Source organism: Dama dama, chromosome 30 (genome assembly GCF_033118175.1).
Source record: "Dama dama isolate Ldn47 chromosome 30, ASM3311817v1, whole genome shotgun sequence".
Lineage (NCBI taxonomy): Eukaryota > Metazoa > Chordata > Mammalia > Artiodactyla > Cervidae > Dama > Dama dama.
Genome location: NC_083710.1, coordinates 7,071,237 through 7,093,371, shown reverse-complemented (window position 1 = coordinate 7,093,371; position 22,135 = coordinate 7,071,237). Strand labels below are relative to the sequence as shown.

At 39.7% G+C, this 22,135-nt stretch overlaps 1 protein-coding gene across 3 annotated transcripts in view; it reads right to left on the bottom strand.

Moving 5' to 3' along the window:
* DIAPH3 (diaphanous related formin 3) overlaps nt 1–22,135 on the bottom strand; it is a 535,934-nt gene that overhangs the window by 401,838 nt on the left and 111,961 nt on the right. For all 3 annotated transcript variants that reach the window (XM_061133813.1, XM_061133815.1, XM_061133814.1), the window contains one exon: nt 9,598–9,728. In XM_061133813.1, the coding sequence (XP_060989796.1) occupies nt 9,598–9,728 (131 nt within the window). The remainder of the gene's footprint in view (nt 1–9,597; nt 9,729–22,135) is intronic.

Sequence of the window (22,135 nt, the reverse complement as noted above, 5' to 3'; positions counted from 1 at the left end):
CAGAAAAACCAAAGCATTTAAGCAGCACTAGCTACTAAAATACAACAGAAGTGGTACATATGTGTTGTCCAATATAGGAATCATTAGCCACATGTACCACTTGAGCACTTGAAATGTTGCCTTTTTTTAATTAAATTTTAATTAATTAAATAGCCATAAGATAGCTACTGTACTGAACAGCATAGGAAAGAATAGAGAGTCATCTGCATTGCATATCTTCCTGACATCACTATGGAAGAGAAAGAGGGAAAAGCAGGAAAAAGGAAGACAGGAAGACTACAAGAATGTACATCTCCAAGGAAAACGTTTACTTCTCTTGCCCATTTCAGAAATTATCACTGTGACTATCACTGTAAACCTGTACATATTGCTGATTTTTCTAAGGCTGGTTTTTTTCTTAAGAAACTTTATATTTCATGTCTTAATTTAAAATTCCGAAATACCATGAGAATGAAAATAAACTAGAGCATGCTATTAATAAGAATATTATCCGCCCTCCCTCACTTCTACAAAGAGAGAGGTCTTCTTCTATATTTCCTAGAAAACAACATCAAGGGTTCCTTCTGGCCACTCCTTCCATCTCCATATTAGAATATCCCCCAAGAAGAATTGATGTATCAAACTGATGACGTGGACAGAACTCACAGAATGCTCCTAAACGCACAGGACTCTGTCCAGCAGCTTCCTGGTCTTTCTAGCTATGGCAACGTGGTAAGTGATTCAGTGGAAAGAAGTTAAGAAGTACATTTCTCCTTCAAGTTCCAGTTTTGTTTTTCACTCTATTTTTCCAGCAGTACAGCTGATTTTGTTCCTTGCTCTATTTCTGTATCTACTTTTTTTAATGTAGTTCAGAACACAAAAGCAAAAACAAGGTGTAATGAGTATCGCCATAAAACCCAGTATTTCACATGTGTCAAAGAGGACAGCAGCTGGATTACAGGAAACTGAATAAATGGTAAAAGGTCTCTTTCTTGTGGGATTTAGGGATGAGTCATAAAGAAAGATCTTGAGAGGCCAAACCAAAGAAAGCTACTAAAAAAGGGCTGAAGTAAATGCAGGACCTGAGAGAGAGAAAAAAATGTTGACAGGAAAGCCTGCCTCAAACTTCATTTGCTCTGGGGCCAACATAAAGCCCTGGAAACCCAACATCTCCTTTGCGGTAGCTGAGCAGGGCGAATGGGACCAGAATTACAGCCTCAAGCCACCATCAAGCCTGAGACACACAAGGCTCTCAGAAGGCCACACCTTCAGTGAGAAAGAGACCAGCAATAAACAACCCAGTAAAGGGGGACATCAAGGCAAATGTCTTCTGATAATTCATAACCCAACCTTGCATATGTATGTGGAGGGGAAAAAAAATCCATTTATTTTAAGGCAGCCCTCGGTCACTACGCACTCAGTAAGAGAAAAACAAAAATTTAATCAGACTAATTCACTTAGATTAATTCAAAATATCTTCGAAATAAATCTCAAAGAAAAAGCTCCAAGGAATAGGAGGACACATTCTAAAATTAAAGACACAGAGACAAACGAGAGAAACAAGTCGAGCGGGAAAAAACTCCAGGAGCAGGCCTGGGAGACCTCTATTTGCTGGAATTACAGTCAAAGGGTATAAAATATGTCATATATTTAGAGAAATAATAAATAGCACAAAAGTAATGAATAAAGATACAGTTTTCTGGTCAGTTCAGCTGCTCAGTCATGTCCTACTCTTTGTGACCCTGTGAACTGCAGCACGCCAGGCCTCCCTGTCCATCGCCAACTCCTGGAATCCACCAAAACCCATGTCCATTGAGTTGGTGATGCCATCCAACCATCTATCTCATCCTCTGCTGTCCCCTTCTCCACCCTCCTTCAAGCTTTCCCATCATAAGGGTCTTTTCCATCAGTCAGTTATTCACATCAGGTGGACAAAGTATTGGGAGTTTTGGCTTCAGCATCAGTCCTTCCAATGAATATTCTGGACTGATTTCCTTTAGGATGGACTGGCTGGATCTCCTTGCAGTCCAAGGAACTCTCAAGAGTATTCACCAACACCACAGTTCAAAAGCAACAATTCTTTGGCACTCAGCTTTCCTTACAGTCCAATTCTCACATCCATACATGACTACTGGAAAAACCATAGCTTTGACTAGAGGGACCTTTGCTGGAAAAGTAATGTCTCTGCTTTTTTAATATGCTGTCTAGGTTGGTCATAGCTTTTCTTCCAAGAAGCAAGCGTCTAGGGATGAAATTATAATGGGGCAGAAATGTAATATACAACATACAAATTAAACAGCAGATTAGACAATGGAAAAAAAATAATTGAGAAACATGAATATATTAACAGTACAGAGAAACAGACAAAACTTCAAAGAGGTTAGGAAATAACACTATATGGAGTAAGAACGTAGAAAACATACAAAATGGAGAGGGCAGTCAATATTCAAAGAGTCGATGGCTGATATTTTCACAGAATTTATTAAAGACACCATTCATACTCAGGAAACCCAAAAAAAAAAAATCCCTAGTAAAAATAAAGAAGAAAAAATCCACCTTGACACATAGAACAAACTAGAGAACATCAAAAACAAGACTTAATAAAACCAGAGAAAAAAGGCAGATTACTTAGAACAGAACAAGTTTTAGAGAAAGTACCTGCTTCTCCAAAAAGCAATGTAACGCAGAAGAAAAATGCTATCAATACCTTCACTTTACTAAGAAAAGATCAAACAATTTCATGCCCTTAGGAAAACTATTGTTCAAAAAAGTAAAGGCAAACAAATTCACTTTCAAACAAAAGAAAGCTTTACCACTGAAGTACTCTCACTAGGGAAATATAATGATACACTTAAAACAAAAATAGAATTAGAAAAAGATGAATGATGAACCAAAACCAAATGGTGAGTATGTGTATATAAACACATACAGACGCTTATCTGTAGCATGTATTAGTAGTGCATGTGTGCATGCGAAGTCTCCTCAGTTGTGCACAACTCTCTGTGACCCCTCGGACTGTAGCCCACCAGGCTCCTCTGCCTGTAGGATTCTCCAGGCAAGAACACTGGAGTGGGCTGCCATGCCCTCATCCAGGGGATGTTCCAGAAGCAGGGCTCAAACCTGTGTCTCCTGCACTGGCAGGCAGGTTCTTTACCAGCAGCGCCACCCGGGAAGTATCTCAGTAGTAAAGACAGCCAATTTACAATATGAAAAAAGAGAAAATTAAAATATCACACAGAACTAGCATACAAATCAAAAGAAGATGATTGGTGTTAATGTATTTTAGGTTCAGAAGAAAAGATATTGCTTTCTTCTGTTCCTTATAAGTACATGCAAGCAAAGTTTCCTTTCTAAGTAATGTGGATGTTAAATTTCTCTTCTATTTAAGATCAAAGGGAATGTCTTCCAAGTTAGTAAATGATGAAAAATAAAACGAGAAATTTTAAATCTATCAAAAGAATCTGAGAAAGAAGAAGGAAAATAATACAGAAAGGAATAGGAGAAGAATGAACGAAGGAGGAAGAAGAGGACCATGGGAAAAGCAGCATAAGATGAAATTCTGAAGAGAAACGTCACATAAATTCCAATATATTTCTAAACTGATATGAATTACGAAGTGTACACAAGGATTATCAGATAACATTTTTTTTAAAAAAGCATTCATTCATATACTATTTAAAGGAATGCTTTAAATAGGAACAGAAAAAGAAAGATATACCTATTTGAATGCAGAGTTCCAAAGAATACCAAGGAGAGATAAGAAAGTCTTCCTTAGGGATCAGTGCAAAGAAATAGAGGAAAACAAATTGAATGGGGAAAACTAGAGAACTCTTCAAGATAATTAGAGATACCAAGGGAACATTTCATGCAAAGATGGGCTCAATAAAGGACAGAAATGGTATGGACCTAACAGAAGCAGACAATATTAAGAACAGGTGGCAAGAATACACAGAAGAACTATACAAGAAAGATCTTTACGACCCATATAATCACGATGGTGTGATCACTCACCTAGAGCCAGACATCCTGGAATGCTAAGTCAAGTGGGCCTTAGGAAGCATCACTACGAACAAAGCTAGTGCATGTGATGAAATTCCAGTTGAGCTATTTCAAATACTAAAAGATGATGCTGTGAAAGTGCTGCACTCAATATGCCAGCAAATTAGGAAAATTCAGCAGTGGCCACAGGACTGGGAAAGGTCAGTTGTCACTGCAATCTCAAAGAAAGGCAATGCCAAAGAATGTTCAAACTACCGGACAACTGAACTCATCTCACACACTAGTAAAGTAATGCTCAAAATTTTCCAAGCCAGGCTTCAACAATGCGTGAACCGTGAACTTCCAGATGTTCAAGCTGGATTTAGAAAAGGCAGAGGAACCAAAGCTAAATTGCCAACATTCACTAGATCGAAAAAGCAAGAGAGTTCCAGAAAAACATCGACTTCTCCTTTATTGACTATGCCAAAGCCTTTGACAGTGTGGATCACAAGAAACTGTGGAAAATTCTTCAAGAGTTGGGAATATCAGACTACCTGATCTGCCTCCTCAGAAATCTGCAAGCAGGTCAAGAACCAACAGTTTGAACTGGACATGGAACAACAGACTGGTTCCAAATCAGGAAAAGAGTATGTCAAGGCTGTATACTGTCACCCTGCTTATTTAACTTATATGCAGAGTACATCATGAGAAACACTGGGCTGGATGAAGCACAAGCTGGAATCAAGATTGCTGGGAGAAAAATATCAATAACCTCCGATATGCAGATGACACCACCCTTATGGCAGAAAGTGAAGAAGAACTAAAGAACCTCTTGATGAAAGTGAAAGAGGAGAGTGAAAAGGTTGGCTTAAAACTCAATATTCAGAAAACTAATATCATGGCATCTGGTCCCATCACTTCACGGCAAATAGATGGGGAAACACTGGAAATAGTGACAGACTTTATTTTGCGGGGCTCCAAAATCAATGCAGATGCTGACTACAGCCATGAAATACAAGATGCTTGCTCCTTGGCAGAAAACTTATGACCATAGTGGAGTCGCTCAGTTGTGTCTGACTCTTTGCAACCCAATGGACTGTAGCCTACCAGGCTCCTCCATCCATGGGATTTTCCAAGCAATAGTACTGGAGTGGGTTGCCATTTCCTTCTCTAGGGGATTTTCCTGACCCAGGGATCGAACCCAGGTCTCCTGCATTGTAGACAGACACTTTACCATCTGAGCCACCAGGGAAGTCCTTTGACCAAACTAGACAGCTTATTAAAAAGCAGAGACATTACTTTGCCAACAAAGGTCTGTCTAGTCAAAGCTATGTTGTTTCCAGTAGTCATGTACGGATGTGAGAGCTGGACTATAAAGAAAGCTGAGCACCGAAGAATTGATGCTTTGATCTGTGGTGTTGGGAAGACTCTTGAGAGTCCCTTGGACTGCAAGGAGTTCCAACCAGCCCATCCTAAAGATCAGTCCCGGGTGTTCACTGGAAGGACTGAAACTCCAATACTTTGGCCACCTGATGTGAAGAACTGACTCATTGGAAAAGGCACTGATGCTGGGAAAGATTGAAGGCAGAGGAGAAGGGGACAACAGAGGATGAGACATTTGGATGACATCACTGACTCAATGGACATGGGTTTGGGTAGACTCCGGGAGTTGGTGATGGACAGGGAGGTCCAGCGTGCTATGGTTCATGCGATTGCAAAGAGTCAAACATGATAGAGCAATTGAACTGAACTGATACTATTTAAAATATAAGAAAAAGTTACGAAAAATGCTTGTTATGAAATGTGAGTAGCTGTACACAACATCTATAAATACATGAAAACTGAGAGGAAAATGAAAGTCTTCAAAGAGAACACAGAAGATGACGCCACTTAAGTAATGCTCAAAAGATATAAAAACCAAGAAGAATATCAGGGATATATATATGGTTATCTATAATGCAAAGAAAGAAATGATAAACCCAAAATTCAAGGGACCTGAATTGAGCAGGGGGGCGTGGAAGATTCAAAGTCATAGGCAACATTCTGTAGGTTAGCCTCATCAGTAAAGTGGATATTTGTGCCACTGTAGCCTTTCTAATGTTAAACATTTTATACAAATAATTTTTATAATAAGTCAAGCTATTAGTAACTTCAAATTTGGGTCTTGACTTCTTTTCTCCAGATCAGGCTGACAACAAGGAACACAGTGATCTCATCGCTCACCATAAGCTCTTCCATCTCTGTCCCCACACATGCAGCGCACGGCACAAAACATTCAGCAATTCCCAAAGCAAGTTCTCCTACCAGTTTTGTGTTTTCAAGCCCAGAAATGCAGAAAACCTACATTCCAAACACACTGATTAAATGGAATAATGACACACACAGACTGCTTTTACCTGCTTTTCAGTAAATACATGCTTACTTACTCAGTCTGACTCTTTGCGACCCCATGGATTGCAGCCTGCCAGGCTCCTCTGTCCATGGAGATTCTCCAGGCCAGAATACTGGAGTGGGTAGCCTTTCCCTCCTCCAGGGGATCTTCCCAACCCAGGGATCAAACCCAGGTCTCCCACATTACTGGCAGATTCTTTACCAGCTGAGCTACCAACTTATATTTTATGAAAAAATTTCCTAAAGTGATTTTCTCAAAGTTACAGTTATTAACTTAATCAAATCTAGTTCCAAAATCTCATTACAAAATCTTCTAACATAATGGTATCTTGTATCTTGTAAAATAGTAACAGTAAACTTCAAAATGTACACGTTAACTGTGAATAACACAAAGATCAAAGAAGACTGTTGTTCCTGAGACAGAAATCTTTTTCTTAACAGCCATGTCAAACTGGGCAAATGAAGATGCATTCTATAATTTGCTACATGCAAAGATGAGTATGGACTAAAACGCATATCAATCATAATGATACTAGTGTGTACATTTTACCTTTTTATACCCATATATTTGAAAGTGCAAAGATAGCTGTTGACATAATTATTGACTCATCTTTTAGTGGACATCCACTAAAAAGTTATACTTGAAGAAGCTGGTCTATTCTCTTATGTTCCAAAAATAAAGGAACTAGTCTTTAAGCTCAAAATTGTCCTTAAGAATATTGAATAATCAATAAAACTTCAAACAGAAGAACTACGTGATCTTCAAATCAACTCTTCATAAAACAAAGCAAATAATTTGGTATTTAAAGCAGTAGTTTACACATAATTCCCTATCCAGATAATCAAAGGATAACATGCTTCACAATTGCTAGGCAGAGTTTCAGAGGTTGATGAATGGCTCTAAAATATTACCTATCAGGGACGAGGCTCCAGGGCAGGGTGGGGTTGCTCCTAATTTTTCCTTGATTTTTGATTTAAATAAATCTTGATCCCAAACCATCATCAGTTCACTTGCTTCCTTTTCAATTGTATTCACGGACATAAAAAATTTAACTCTGATTTTCTCAGTAATCCTACAGATCTAATAATAATCTCAAAAGCTTACAAAAAGTTGGAATTCCTTCTCTCTCGAAATTTAATCACATAATGTATTAAAAAGAAAATATGAAAAATTGACTTTATCAGCTAACTGCACTGTAACTAACTGCAAAGTCCAAAGATTTGATCAGAGAAACAGATTCAAGTTTTACATGTTCAGCTAAGTTTTTCCTCTAACTGGAGCACTGGGCACAGAAATGTTATTGAGTATCTCAGTTTTCTTTCTACATAAAGCACCATGATTTCAGAAAAATTTCTCTAATAATATGGTTTTCTATTCTTTCCAATCAAAAATACTATTTCATAGGAAACAAATACTTGTGACTTCCTGATAATATATTCTAGAACTGGCCACTCTCGAGGAAATAATTCCACAAATTTTTATTTTTGAAACAAGATACAAATGAAACACACAGCATCCTCTCTCAGTGCCTTTAGGTAGAATCACAGGAAATGCTAAATCTAGTGTAACATGCTTGAATTCACACAGACAGTCCACTCACAGCTTTTTTCACTAACATGTTTAAATATTCAAAATAAGATGAGGCAATAGGAGAGTCTACTTCTAATTATACTGAAATTCCATGATTATCTCCAGTGTCAGGTGGCTGCCATATAAACTGAAAATGAGTATAGCACCTCAGTTGACCCCAACATACCCTCTTCCTACATTTAAACTCTACAGGAACAGGGCCTGGACCTCCTCTGCTGTTTATTCCAGCCGCATATCTAAGATGGTGCTTAGAAAACAGCAGGTGCTCATCCACAGTTTTTAAATGATACCATTTAACAGTACAGATAAAAACGGAAACTAGAACTCTTCATGTATGACTACACCTGTCAAATAAATATTAGGACATATGAAGTCCCTGATCTCATGCTCACCATAAATTTACACCCTAGCTGCTGCTGCTGCTAAGTCACTTCAGTCATGTCCAACCCTGTGCGACCCCACAGACAGCAGCCCACCAGGCTCCTCTGTCCATAGGATTCTCCAGGCAAGAATACTGGAGTGGGTTGCCATTTCCTTCTCCTTACACCCTAGAAAACAGACTAAAATGGTAAAATATGGAAAAATAAAGATAAAGTTGAAATAATAGAGATTCTTTGCTCACTCTTCATACTCCTTAGTTAAACCTCACTCTCATGTCTCTCAGCAGGTAGGGTCTTTTTATTTTAAAAATTATACTGTCAAGGATTTTTATCTTACTGTAGCCAAAATTAAGAAATATCCAGAATATCAGAATATCAAAAAAATTCTTTTACAGATCATTAACCTCCAACCATAGTTAGTCATTCTGGCCCCTTGTCTATATTTCATACACGCATACATATATACATATATATGCATATAAAGAGAAAACTAGAATATATTTATATATATATATATATTTACATAGAAATAATCATTCATTTATTATACAAATAAGAAATCAAAACTAATCTACCTTAGACTCTTACAGCTTGGAAATTCTATGACTGCTCATTTTATAACCACTCCTATTTAAAAGTTTTAAAGACTATGCTGGGCTAAAAAGTCTAAAAATTGGTTTATCAAGGCACCTACTATAGTATGGCTAGATACAGAGCACCTAGTGAAATCTGGATTTATGAAAAAATAACAAATAATTTCTTACTGTAAATATGTCTAAAGTCCAGATTTTTCTAGGCATCCTATATTTTTATTTGCTAAACCTGACAACACTAACCCATGGGCTCCTATAAAAGATACCCCTTCCAATAAAAGAAAAAAACAAATTATTGGTATTTCTTGCTACGTCAAACAGGAATAAGCCAGTATATATACAATGCCAAAATTCAGAGTGAAACTCAGCCACATTAAATCAATAGTTTCTGATCATGATTAATTCTCTTTTGAAAAACAGCTTAAGTTTTTAAAAATTCTGAGAAAAAAAAAAGCATGATTTTTTAAAAAGTCCACAAGCTATATATTACTCAGTAATAAATACAAAAAGTATATTGAGACTATATTTCCACATGCATATAAATATTATGTATTCAACTGTTACCCTGAGAAGTTGTTGAGGTAGACCAGCTATTTATTCACAGACACCATGAAGTATAAAAGTGACAGATCATAGCATCTGTTTAATTCAGTAACATGCCCTCATGTTCAGACAGACGAATTACCTCACAGGATTACTTGTCAGAGACACGCGGAGGGACTCCAGGTACGTGAAGAGTCTCTCATCCTCAGACCCCATCTTCAGTTCATAGATGAATTCCTGAGGTGAGATCTGTCGATTACTCTTAAGACTTCCCTGAAAAATAAGTTAAAAAAACTGACTTCATGCTGTGTGAAGATTATTAAAATAGTTACAACTGCATTAATCCCACCTTTCACATTAACAGCAATACACCGTTACTCATAGTATTACTGAGAGAATGATTTCCTTACTTCTGCCCATAAATCTATAAATTCACAATCCATGGTATCCATGAAACATAGCAATACATCATCAACAGGTTTTCAAATTATAAAATAATTGCCTTGTCAAATCCAGACTATCATGGAAAACAAAGGAAATATCCAAAAATATACCAATGTGTTTTAGGAACATGTAAAATAAAACCAAACCCTATAAGAATAACTCCATTAAAATAAATATTCTAAGCAATACAGAAAAAGCTATAAACTATTAAGCATCTAGTTCGAGGCATTACAGACACAGAGATTATCAAAATCTAAGTCTGGAAGGAGAAACCCAAGTGAAAAAACAGTACTTTTCAATGCAGTCTAATTCCTCCAGCACTAACTCGGGTCTAACTGTGCAACCCCATGTAGGCTACCAGTCTCCTCTGTCCATGGATTTCTCCAGGCAAGAACACTGGAGTGGGTAGCCATTCCCTTCTCCAGGGGCATCTTCCTGACCCATGAATCAAACCTGGATCTCCTGCACTGCAGGCAGATTCTTTACCATCTGAGCCACAAGGGAAGCTCCTAATTTCTCTAACATGACACCAAAGGCTCAAAGGAAGAAGAGCCAACTTGGCAGAGGGATAAGGGAAGAATCCAAGGGAAGGTAAAGAAGAGTTAAGGAGGCAGACTGAGTCAAGAATACCTTTCAGACAAAAACATAACACATGAGCACACCCCCAAAAATATACGAAAGCACATACAATTGCAAATGAGAGGCCAGGTCCTAGAGCAGGGAGCACCACTCCACAAACAGCCTGTCACACCAGCAGCAGCACGGAGGACACGGGAGAGGGGCTGGCGCTCACTCATTACTCCACACACATCAGGTCCAGTCAGCACCAGCCAAGGTCCTACGTGCTGAAAAAGGACCCGTGAACAAGAGACAAAAACCGCTGCCTGCACAGAACCTCACTCTCCACAGACCGACAACAACTGAAAAGTGATCAAAACACATCCAACTGTAGATAGTGCTAAGTGCTATAGAGAAAAACAAGCAATAGGAGGAATAAGCAGCATAGCAAGTGGGGTGAACTTTAAACAGGGTGGTCAAAGAAAGTCTCCTAGAGAAGACTCTGAAGGACTCAAACTTAAATGTTAGAATCAAAGTCTGAAGAATGTGAGAGCTTGAACCTTGTAGAAGTCTCGTAAAAGAGCTGTGATAGAGAGGACTGTAGGCTTTACAGGCCACCAAAGAGCCTGGACTTCCACCTGGCAATCAGAGGCATCAGAAGCAGAAAGACGGTTGAAGAGGTGTGTGTATGGTCCACATGGACCACATGAGAACGTCCATCTACCAGACGGACGTCTAAGATGAGGATGTCCAGCTAACAGTAGACTTCAGAATTCTATTTAAATTACAGATTATAAATCCAAGGGGAAGGAAAGGATCTGTACCTGCCAAAAGTAGATTAGTTGGGATGGTAGGAAATTAGATGTATTTTTCCCATTTCTTTTTCATTATTTTGCTACACTGTTGCACAAGGAAACATTCCCAATAAAGCAAAACAAGTTAGCCCTGGGAAACAGGTGATTTTCATAATCAGCAAGTCCTAATTTACTAAAGAAAATTTCAGGGCAAAATCTCAAAGAACAAAATGATAAAATAAAAATGACACGAAAAGTGAAATGGTGAGAAAACTGAAAATATCAGATTTTTTAATTAGTGACTACGCTATCTCTCATTAAAAAGAGAATACATTCAACTTGTACCAGTGTATCATTTATCCATCTCTTTGCTTAAATTACAAATCTGTTTCTTGTTCAACACAGAAGATTTGGAAAACAGAAAAACAAAGGAAAAATGTCTAAAAATAACTATTAGTTTGATATTTCTATGTCTTAAGTATTTCTCCCCTACATTATATATATAATATATAAACTTTCAAACTTAAACATACTTTACTTATAAAAATATATATTTTACCATTGAGTAATATTTAAAGAACATATTCCAGTATTAATACTTAATTCCCAAAGAAAATTATTTTCTTTCTGCCCGCAGACTATTAACAACAGACTGTGCTGTGCCGCGCTTACTTGCTCAGTTGCGTCCGACTCTTTGTGACCCCATGGACTGTAACCCACCAGGCTCCTCTGTCCATAGGATTCTCCATGCAAGAATACTGGAGTGGGTTGCCATGCCTTCTCCCAGGATTAACATACTACTACTTACCTAATTTACACCATAATGAGCATTTCGTCTGCTTACAATTTTTTTGTATTGTAATTTTTTTCAAGTTTCTGATGTAGGCTGCCAGGCCAATAATTCTATCCAAATATATATCAATGGAGGTTAAACTAGATAATCTTTTGTAGTCCTTTCTGAATTTATTATTGAAAAGAATTACAACTTTGGTAGAATCAAAATAAACCAAGACTGAATAGATGAACTGTTTCGTTCAACAATATTTGGGTAAACCCCAGTATTTAAAGTAAATACTTCTACAATATAAGAATAACAAGCAATAAGTGCATTTGGATTAAAAGTGATATAAAGGTATTTTAAAAATAAATAAAAAGCCACCTGCCCACCTCTTTAGCCCCATCTCACTTAAAAGACAGTCACTTTTAAGTCCCTGAAACAGTTTCTTCTGAGAGCTACTCAATGTATGTAAATTATGTGCTTATTCTGATATATTTAAACTTGTAACCTTTCAATATTGCCTTGGACTTCTGTTATAAAATATATAAAACATAAAGACTTATAAAAACATTAGAAATTCTACTCTCCCTCCCTCTGGCTACAGTTATAAGTAAATTAAATTGAACCAAATGATGACAGTCCATGAAATGAGAGCTAGCTGAATTCACATTCCATGGGATCCTCACCGCAAAGTTCCTAGAGAGATGAGTGCAGGCATCCAAAAACCTTAACAATGCTTTAATTTGCTTTAGTGACACAGAATAGGGCAGTCAATGAACAGAATGCCTCCATTCATAAAGTCTTCCAGCTACTATAATTTCCATGTTAGCCAAATCAACATATTGGGCTGCCCCTAAAATTGGGAATATGAGAAGCAATGTTGGCTCCCATCACTCCCATTCAGGAATACAGCAAGGTCAGTAATAACAGCAGACACACAGATTAGAAAGGAAGAAGGAGATCTCTCTATAAGCAAACAAGATTGTCTACAGGAATTTACCAAGGTCACAGAATACAACTCAACATAGAAAAGTAATTCTTATTTCTAAATACTACCAGCAACTGGAAAGCAAGACTTTTAAATAAACGATTTCTAATAGCATCAAAAAACACAAAATCATTAAGAAAAATTTTAACAAAAGAAGGGAAATATCTATACATTAAAAACTGTAATACTGTGGAGACAAGATGACCTAAATAAATAAAAATGTTATACCATGTTCATGGATCAATCTCAAGAAATCCATTAAGAAAAACAGATTTTGAAAAATAATCTACAAAGTCAACATAATAACCATCAACATGCTAGCAAGCTTTTTTGAAGAAATTGAGAAGCAGTTTCTAAAATTAATATGGAGATGCAGGGAATCTACAGCAGAATAATTTTGAAAAAAATAAAGTTGGGGACTTATTTCATCTGATTTCAATATTTACTGAAACGCTACAGTAATCAAAGTTAATGGAACAGAACAAAGTATAGACATATACTTGAATCTATGTAATGAATGATTCTCAACAAAGATCTCAATGTAATTCAATCAGGTATTAACAATCTTGTCAATAATCGGTGCTGGAATAACCGAACATCCATATGAAAGAATGTGAACCTAAAAAAGCTAAAATTATAAAATGTCTAGAAGAAAACATAGTGAAAACCTTCACTATCCTGGGGAAAGCAAAGATTCCTTAGGATACAAAAGGCACGAACTATAAAACTGGATTTCATCAAAATGTAAATGTTCCACTTCTCAAAAGACTCTTTTATTAAGACAGTGTCCTTAAAATGAAAGGTAAGCCACAGACTGAGAAGACACTGCAGTACATGTCAAGAACTATGCAGAGTTTCATATTCTACTCTATATACAAGCTAAATTAGCCTGCTGCTGCTTCCTGAGTACCGAGGGAAAACTTAAGGCTCCTGAGTTAGATACAAAAGGACTCTATCACACATGTGGGTTCCCCAACCCAAAAGAAGGCCCAAACGGATGATGGTGGATGTCTACACATGCAATGGATCATGTTCAATATTACAAGAGAAGAACCCTGAGTTGAGGGTAATCACCACTGTTATAGTGAATAGTAACAAGACCATTAATCATCCACAGAGATATAACCTCATCTCTAAGGTTGTGAAAGTGAAAGTTGCTCAGGCCAACTCTTTGAGACCCCATGGATTATACAGTCCGTGGAATTCTCCAGGCCAGAATACTGAAGTGGGTAGACTTTCCCTTCTCCAGGGGATCTTCCCAACCCAGAGATCAAATCCAGGTTTCCCACATTGCAGGCGGATTCTTTACCAGATGAGCCACAAGGGAAGCCCTCTCTAAGGTGATCTCTAAGGTTGATTCACTGTGAACACAATCCTGAAAAATTATCTGGATAAACAACCCTCAGGCCTTGCATGCTGGCATAACCAGAAAGAATATACAGGAATATCTAGGGTCCACAGGAGACTTCATCTCCTAATATAAATATATCTCATAAAAGATTTCTATTCAGACCAATTAACAAACTCCTACAACTCAATCGTAATAAGAAAAACAGTCCAATTAAAAACATGAATAAAAGACTTAACAAGAGAAGACATATGAATGGACAATAAGCACAAGAAATGATATTCAGGATCATTTGTAATCAGGGAATTGCAAAACAAAACCAGAAACAAAATAATACTACACACACACACACACACACACACCCCCAGAACGGTGAGGGTGTGAAGCACCTGGAACGCTCCCACACAACTAGTAGGGACGTGAAATGGCCGCAGCACCCTACAAAACAGATAGAGATTTCTTTTAAAGCTAAATACATACCAACTCAGCAAGTAGACAGCGAGGCGTTAAGCAGGAGGGGAAAAAATTCCCTATGACATTCAGAACAGCTTTATTCATAAAAGCCAAAGACTGGGAACAATGCAAGGTGCTGTATAGCCATACAGTGGAGTGTGTGCACGCGTGCTCACCCACCCCGCTGACACTCCAGTCGGCACTCACTGCTCGCAGCACACCACCTGGTGCCCAGGGTTTTGGTGGCTGTCACTCCTGCCTTTCTCTGCGCAAGCCTTCCTGGACCAGAAGAGGCCCCAGGCACAAAAAGAACCAGCGGCCCTGGAGCAGGATGAGTGGAGACTGAATGCCTTACGATTTGCCAATTCCGTGACCTTAGGTGCGTTATCTGTTTTCTTAAGACTATCCCCTCCTTTCTTTCAAAAAGCACTGGAGAGAGTTCTAGACAGGGGGTTGCAAAGATGAACAGCCAAGTGGAGTGTGTTGTGGGCGAGAGAAAACCGCCTGAGAACTGTGATTTCCGTTTTTCAAGGGTGAGTCCAGAGACTGTGGCCCTCCGCAAAGGTCACTCAGAAGCCCTGGAGAGCCCCAGAGCAGAGTCCGGTTGTCCTGACTCCGCCACGCTGCAACTCCACTCTGGCCGAGCTGTGGCTCGGTGACCCAGAACGGCATCTATCTGCGGTAGAAGCCCTCATGAGATTTCAGAGGAGAACATGCCTGAGCTTAGAAATCTATCTCAGAATGCCACCGTATCATATCAGAATAAAGATTTTAACCAAGCCTGTTTTACCAAGAAGGAGACGGAAGCCCACCGCAGTATTCCTGCCTGGAGAATCCCACGGACAGAGGAGCCTGGTGGGCTGCAGCGCATGGGGCTGCAGGAGTCGGACACAGCTGCGCGACCAGGCCGCACCCAAGGCCGGCCACCCTCATTCTGTGGAGTGGCTGCTCTCCCTGGTGCAGGTCCCGCCCCTGCCCTCTGCTCGGCTCTGCGCTGTCCCTGCAGGACGCAGCTTCTCAGGCTTCCAGAGCAGCTGCCTTCAGGCGTGGGTTTGGCCAATGGGGGTCAGGGGCAGGAGCCTGGAAGGTGGGAGGGAGGGAAAAGCCAGGCGCTTTCTCGTTCCGGCCCTGTGTGAGCTCTGGCGCCCCTGCGGCCCCAGCTCCTGCAGCGACAGGCTGCGTGGCGCCAGCTCCCACAGGACGGTGCTCCCCAGGCTCCATTCATGTCACCTCCTCCACCCGTCCCTCCAGATCAGGAGTGCGGGCAGCTCCTTGTTTCTGCTAACCTCTCGGTTGTCTCACTGTCCTCTCTTGGTTTCCCAGTCCGTTCATTGCCCCTGTCACGGTGTCACCAATGCCCAGCATTAAATTCTGTGTTTTACATACTTGGAGTGGTTCTTCTTTGCCTGGCTGGACCCCGAGTGATACACCCAGTATTATACATAATACACCGGTATTATACCAGGTACTTTGTTGATATAATTTCTTACACCTCATAAGTCTTAGGTGGTAGACTGTACTGTTTTCATTTTAAAGAGCAGGAAGTTGAGCCTTAAGTCCAAGGTAATATAGCATGGATCCTATTTCATCAAACCTAGCATGAGCACTTTCCCCTATATTTTAATATCTTTGAAGCAGAGGTGCTCTTTTTTCTAACGGACATCAATGTGAAGTTTTAGGACTATCAAGAAAGTGTAAGATGGCCCTTCTGATACTCAGATAGTGATGATACCAGCAGAACATAAACCATTGCTGTTTTTTTTAAAAAAAAACAGGAGAAGAAACAGACCCAAAATGGAGTCTTTGCCCCCAGGACACAAACCGAGACTTGATTGGAGTTTCGATCTTTCCAGGGATGTGACCTATAGACAGGCAAATCTGAAATTTTCCGTTAAGCACTAGTGAGGCAATCTGCATAGAAGACCCCCTTCCTTCCCCATTACCCTGAAAAGAAGAGATGACTGGGACTGAAAAAGTTCTTTCTTTTGCTGAAAACTTCCTTACACACCACCCCTTCCTTCTGTAAAAACCTTCCATTTTGTACAATTCCTCGGAGTGCTTTTCTATTTATTAGCTGGGATGCTGAATCAATAAATAAAGCCAAATAAATCATTTTAAAAAATAACCCTAACTACTATTTATTACTTAAATGATATATTGAGTACCTACCATGTATCAGACATTGTTTGTATCATGTGGAAACAATGGTGATATAAGTCAACAATGACTCCTAGGTATTAGGCATGAGCAAAAATGTAGTGCTAACTACCTAAATTGGGAAGATAGAAGAAAAAGAATGAGTAATAGGGGAAGCAGCTATTTAAGAGTCATAGGTCTGAGCAAATGAAATTTTTTTCTGTCTGGGAAAATAAAATCTAGGGACTCCCTTGGTCATCCAGTGGTTGAGAGTCCACCTTGAAACTCAGGGGACACAGATTTAATCCCTGGTCAGGAAACTAAGACTCCACATGCCACAGAGCAGTGAAGCTTATGTCCTGCGACTAGAGTCTTAATGGTGCAACAAAAATCCAAAGTGCCAGAGCTGAGATTCAATGCAGCCAAATAAATAAATAAATTTTTTTTAAAAAAAAAGAAGACAGAAAATCTGAGGAGAGAGCAAAATGAAGAAAGGAAAGGAGCTCGGGCATTCTGGGAGAAGGGTCTTTCAAGCAAAGAGAAGAGCAAATATAAAGCACTAAGGCAGGAGGGAACTTGGCATATCTGAAGGACAGCAAGGAAACTCATCTGAATCCCAGTCAGGGTGGCAAAGAGTTATAGATGACAGGGACAGATACAACAGGCAGGGGATTGACAAACCACAGCCCACGGCCAAGTGTTTTCATATGATCTCAACTAAGAATGGTTTTCGCATTTCCAAAAGCTTGCAATTCAGAAGAGAAGAGGAAGAGAAGACAGAAGAGGAGGGGCAGCAGCAAAGCAACCGAGACCACACATAACACACAAGCCTGAACTGTTTCGGAGCTGGCCCTTTAAGAAAGTTTCCTGGTCCCAGGCAGTCTTACAAACCTTGGTAGAGACTTTAGGTTTTATTCTGAATAGACGGAAAAAAACGTTTGAGAGTACCAAGAACAGAAATTATGACATGCAATAAACATTTTTAGAAGATTATTCTAGCTACTGTGTGGCAACAGACATAGGCAAAACATGAAACAAGGAAACGAATTAGAATCTGTCTTTTGCATCGTCTGGTCAAGAGTTGAAAGCAGCCTAGTATACAGTGCAGTGATGGAAGCCATAGATTTGCTCAGTATGAAGGAAGATCAGATTAGAATTACAGGCAGTCTGAATGGGAGAGGTGAGATGTCAAAGAATGAAAACGCAAAGATGATGAGAAAGCTATAGGTGTCAACAACTAAGTGAATGCTCTCACCCCCTACTGATTACTGTGACCTTGATAAGAGCAGCTTCAGTGGTGGACTAGAGATAAACTAGATCAGAAGTTCAAGCAAGAAAGCAAGAAGAATGGGCAACTTTTCTAAGAAGATTCTGTAAACGACAGCAAAGAACCAGGAAAAGTAGATAGAAAGGAACCCCTGTGGCATGGTATCGCGGATGAGGGGAAAACCACATCCTGTTTGCATATTGATGGGAATAACCGAAGCAGACAGGAAGACCCTGGTGGATGCCAAGGATAGGTACAGATGCAGGAAGACAAACAAGTAAACAATAACAACCAGAACTCCTTAAGGTTTTTCCTGATGTGACCTACTTCATAAGAGGAAGGACTGACTTCACACAGAAGCAAGGGAACTGCACTCTGAAAGAGCAAAAGCAGAATCAAAGGGAACAGATTCAGGTAGATTGTCAGATCTGGTAATTAGGAAGTAAGGTAGTTCTATTCTGATTACATTGACAGTCTCAGCGACAGAAGCAGCAATACAATCAGCTAGAAGTCAGGGTGCAAAGCTGCAGGTATGAGAGAAGATAAGAGACCATTTTCAGAAAGCAAAAAAGGACACTGACAAGGGTCACGTGGTAGAATACCTGTTAAACGCTCACTCTGTCATCCGTGGTCATTCAGAAAACACTAGTCAGTGTGGCTGTATGCTTCCTCCCAGACGCATGCTTCAGATGGGTATATCTTTCCTTTTCTCCTTTGGCTTCTGCTTCTCTTTTATTCCCAGCTATTTGTAAGGCCTCCTCAGACAACCAATTTGCCTTTTTGCATTTCTTTTTCGTCAGGATGGTCTTGATCACTGCCTCCTGTACAGTGTAACAAACCTCTGTCCTTAGTTCTTCAGGCACTCTATCAGATCTAATCCCTTGAATCTATTTGTCACTTCCACTGTATAAACCTAAGGGATTTGGTTTAGGTCATATCAGAATGGTCAAGTGGTTTTCCGTACTTTCATCGATTTAGTCTGAATTTGGCAATAAGGAATTCATGATCTGAGCCACAGTAGGCTCTCGGTCTTGTTTTTGATGACATTATAGAATTTCTCGATCTTTGTCTGCAAAGAATATAATCAATCTGATTTCGGTGTTGACCATCTGGTGATGTCCATGTGCAGAGTCTTCTCTTGTGTTGTTGGAAGAGGCTGTTTGTTATGACCAGTGCGTTCTCTTCGCAAAACTCTATTAGCCTTTGCCCTGCTTCACTCTATACTCCAAATCCAAACTGGCCTGTTATCCCAGGTATCTCTTGACTTCCAACTTTTGCATTCCAGTCCCCTATAATGAAAAGGACATCTTTTTGGGGTGTTAGTTCTAGAAGGTATTGTAGGTCTTCATAGAACCATTCAACTTCAGCTTCTTCAGCATTACTGAAGCATAGTAATACTGGGCATAGACTTGGATTACTGTGATACTGAATGGCTTACTTTGGAAATGAACAGAAATCATTCTGTCGTTTTTGAGATTGCATCCAAGTACTGCATTTCAGACTCTTTTGTTAGCTTGATGGCTACTCGATTTCTTCTAAGGGATTACTGCCCACAGTAGTAGATATAATGGTCATCTGAGTTAAATTCACCCACTCCAGTCCATGTTAGTTCACTGATTCCTAAAATGTCAACGTTCACTCTTGCCATCTCCTGTTTGACCACTTCCAATTTTCCTTGATTCATGGACCTAACATTCCAGGTTCCTATGCAATACTGCTCTTTGTAGCATCACACTTTACTTCCATCACTGGTCACATCCACAGCTGGGTGTTCTTTTTGCTTTGGATCCATCTCTTCATTCTTTCTGGAGTTATTTCTCCACTCTTCTCCAGTAGCATAATGAGCACCTACCAACCTGGGAAGTTCATCTTTCAGTGTCCTATCTTTTTGCCTTTTAATACTGTTCATGCAGTTCTCAAGGCAAGAGTACTGAAGTGGTTTGCCATTCCCTTCTCCACCGGACCACATTTTGTCAGAACTCTCCACCATGACCCATCCGTCTTGGGTGGTCCTACGTGGCATGGCTCATAGTTTCATTGAGTTAGACAAGGCTGTGGTCCATGTGATCACATTTGAATGCACAGTTTCAAAGAATAGCAAGGAGAGATAAGAAAGCCTTCCTCAGTGATCAATGCAAAGAAAAACAGAGGAAAACAATAGAATGGGAAAGTCTAGAGATCTCTTCCAGAAAATTAGAGATACTGAGGGAATATTTCATGCAAAGATGGGCACAATAAAGGACAGAAATGGTATGGACCTAACAGAAGCAGAAGATATTAAGAAAGGGTGACAACAACACATAGAAGAACTATTAAAAAAAAAGATCTTTACGACCCAGATAATCATGATGGTGTGATCACTCACCTAGAGCCAGACATCCTGGAATACGAAGTCAAGTGGGCCTTAGGAAGCATCACTAAGCTAGTGGAAGTGATGGAATTCCAGTTGAGCTATTTCAAATCCTAAAAGACAATGCTGTAAAAGTGCTGCCCTCAATATGCCAGCAAATTTGGAAAACTCAGCAGTGGCCACAGGACTGGAAAAGGTCAGTTTTCATTCCAGTCCCAAAGAAAGGCAATGCCAAAGAATGTTCAAACTACTGCACAATTGCACTCATCTCACACACTAATAAAGTAATGCTCAAATTTCTCCAAGCCAGGCTTCAACAGTATGTGAACTGTAAACTTCCAGATGTTCAAGCTGGGTTTAGAAAAGGCAGAGGAACCAGAGATCAAATTGCTAACATCCGCTGGATCACTGAAAAAGCAAGAGAGTTCCAGAAAAACATCTACTTCTTCTTTATTGACTATGCCAGAGCCTTTGACTGTGTGGACCACAACAAACTGTGGAAAATTCTTAAAGAGATGGGAATACCAGACCATCTGACCTGCCTCTTGAGAAATCTGTATGCAGGCCAGGAAGCAAAAGTTATTTAGAGCTGGACATGGAACAACATACTGGCTCCAAATCCAGAAAGAAGTACATCAAGGCTGTATATTGTCACCCTGCTTATTTAACTTACATGCAGAGTATATCACGAGAAATGCGGGACTGGGTGAAGCACAAGCTGGAATGAAGACTGCCAGGAGAAATATTAATAACCTCAGATATGCAGGTGACACCACCCTATGGCAGAAAGTGAAGAGGAACTAAAAAGCCTCTTGATGAAAGTGAAAGAGGAGAGTGAAAAAATGGCCTAAAACTCAACCTTCAGAAAACTAAGATCATGGCATCTGGTCCCATCACTTCATTGCAAACAGATGGGGAAACAGTGGAAACGGTGACAGAATTTATTTTGGGGGGCTCCAAAATCACTGCATATGGTGACTGCAGCAATGAAATAAAAAGATGCTTACTCCTTGGAAGGAAAGTTATGACAAACTTAGACAGCATATTAAAAAGCAGAGACATTACTTTACCAACAAAAGTCCGTCTAGTCAAAAGCTATGGTTTTTCCAGTGGTCATGTATGGATGTGAGTGTGGGACTATAAAGAAAGCTGAGCACCGAAGAATTGATGCTTCTGAACTGTGGTGTTGGACAAGACCCTTGAGAGTCCCTTGGACTGCAAGGAGATCCAACCAGTCTATCCTAAAAGAAATCAGTCCAGAATATTCATTAGAAGGACTGGTGCTGAAGCTGAAACTCCAATACTTTGGCCACATGATGCAAAGAACTGACTCATTTGAAAAGACCTGGATGCTGGGAAAGACTGAAGGTGGGAGGAGAAGGGGACGACAGAGGATGAGATAGTTGGATGGCATCACCGACTCAATGGACATGAGTTTGAGTAAACTCCGGGAGTTGGCGATGGACAGGGAGGCCTGGCGTGCTGCTGTCTGTGGGGTCACAAAGAGTCAGACACGACTGAACTGAACTGAGATGTATGCTAGGCTGACATGAAAAGACAGAGC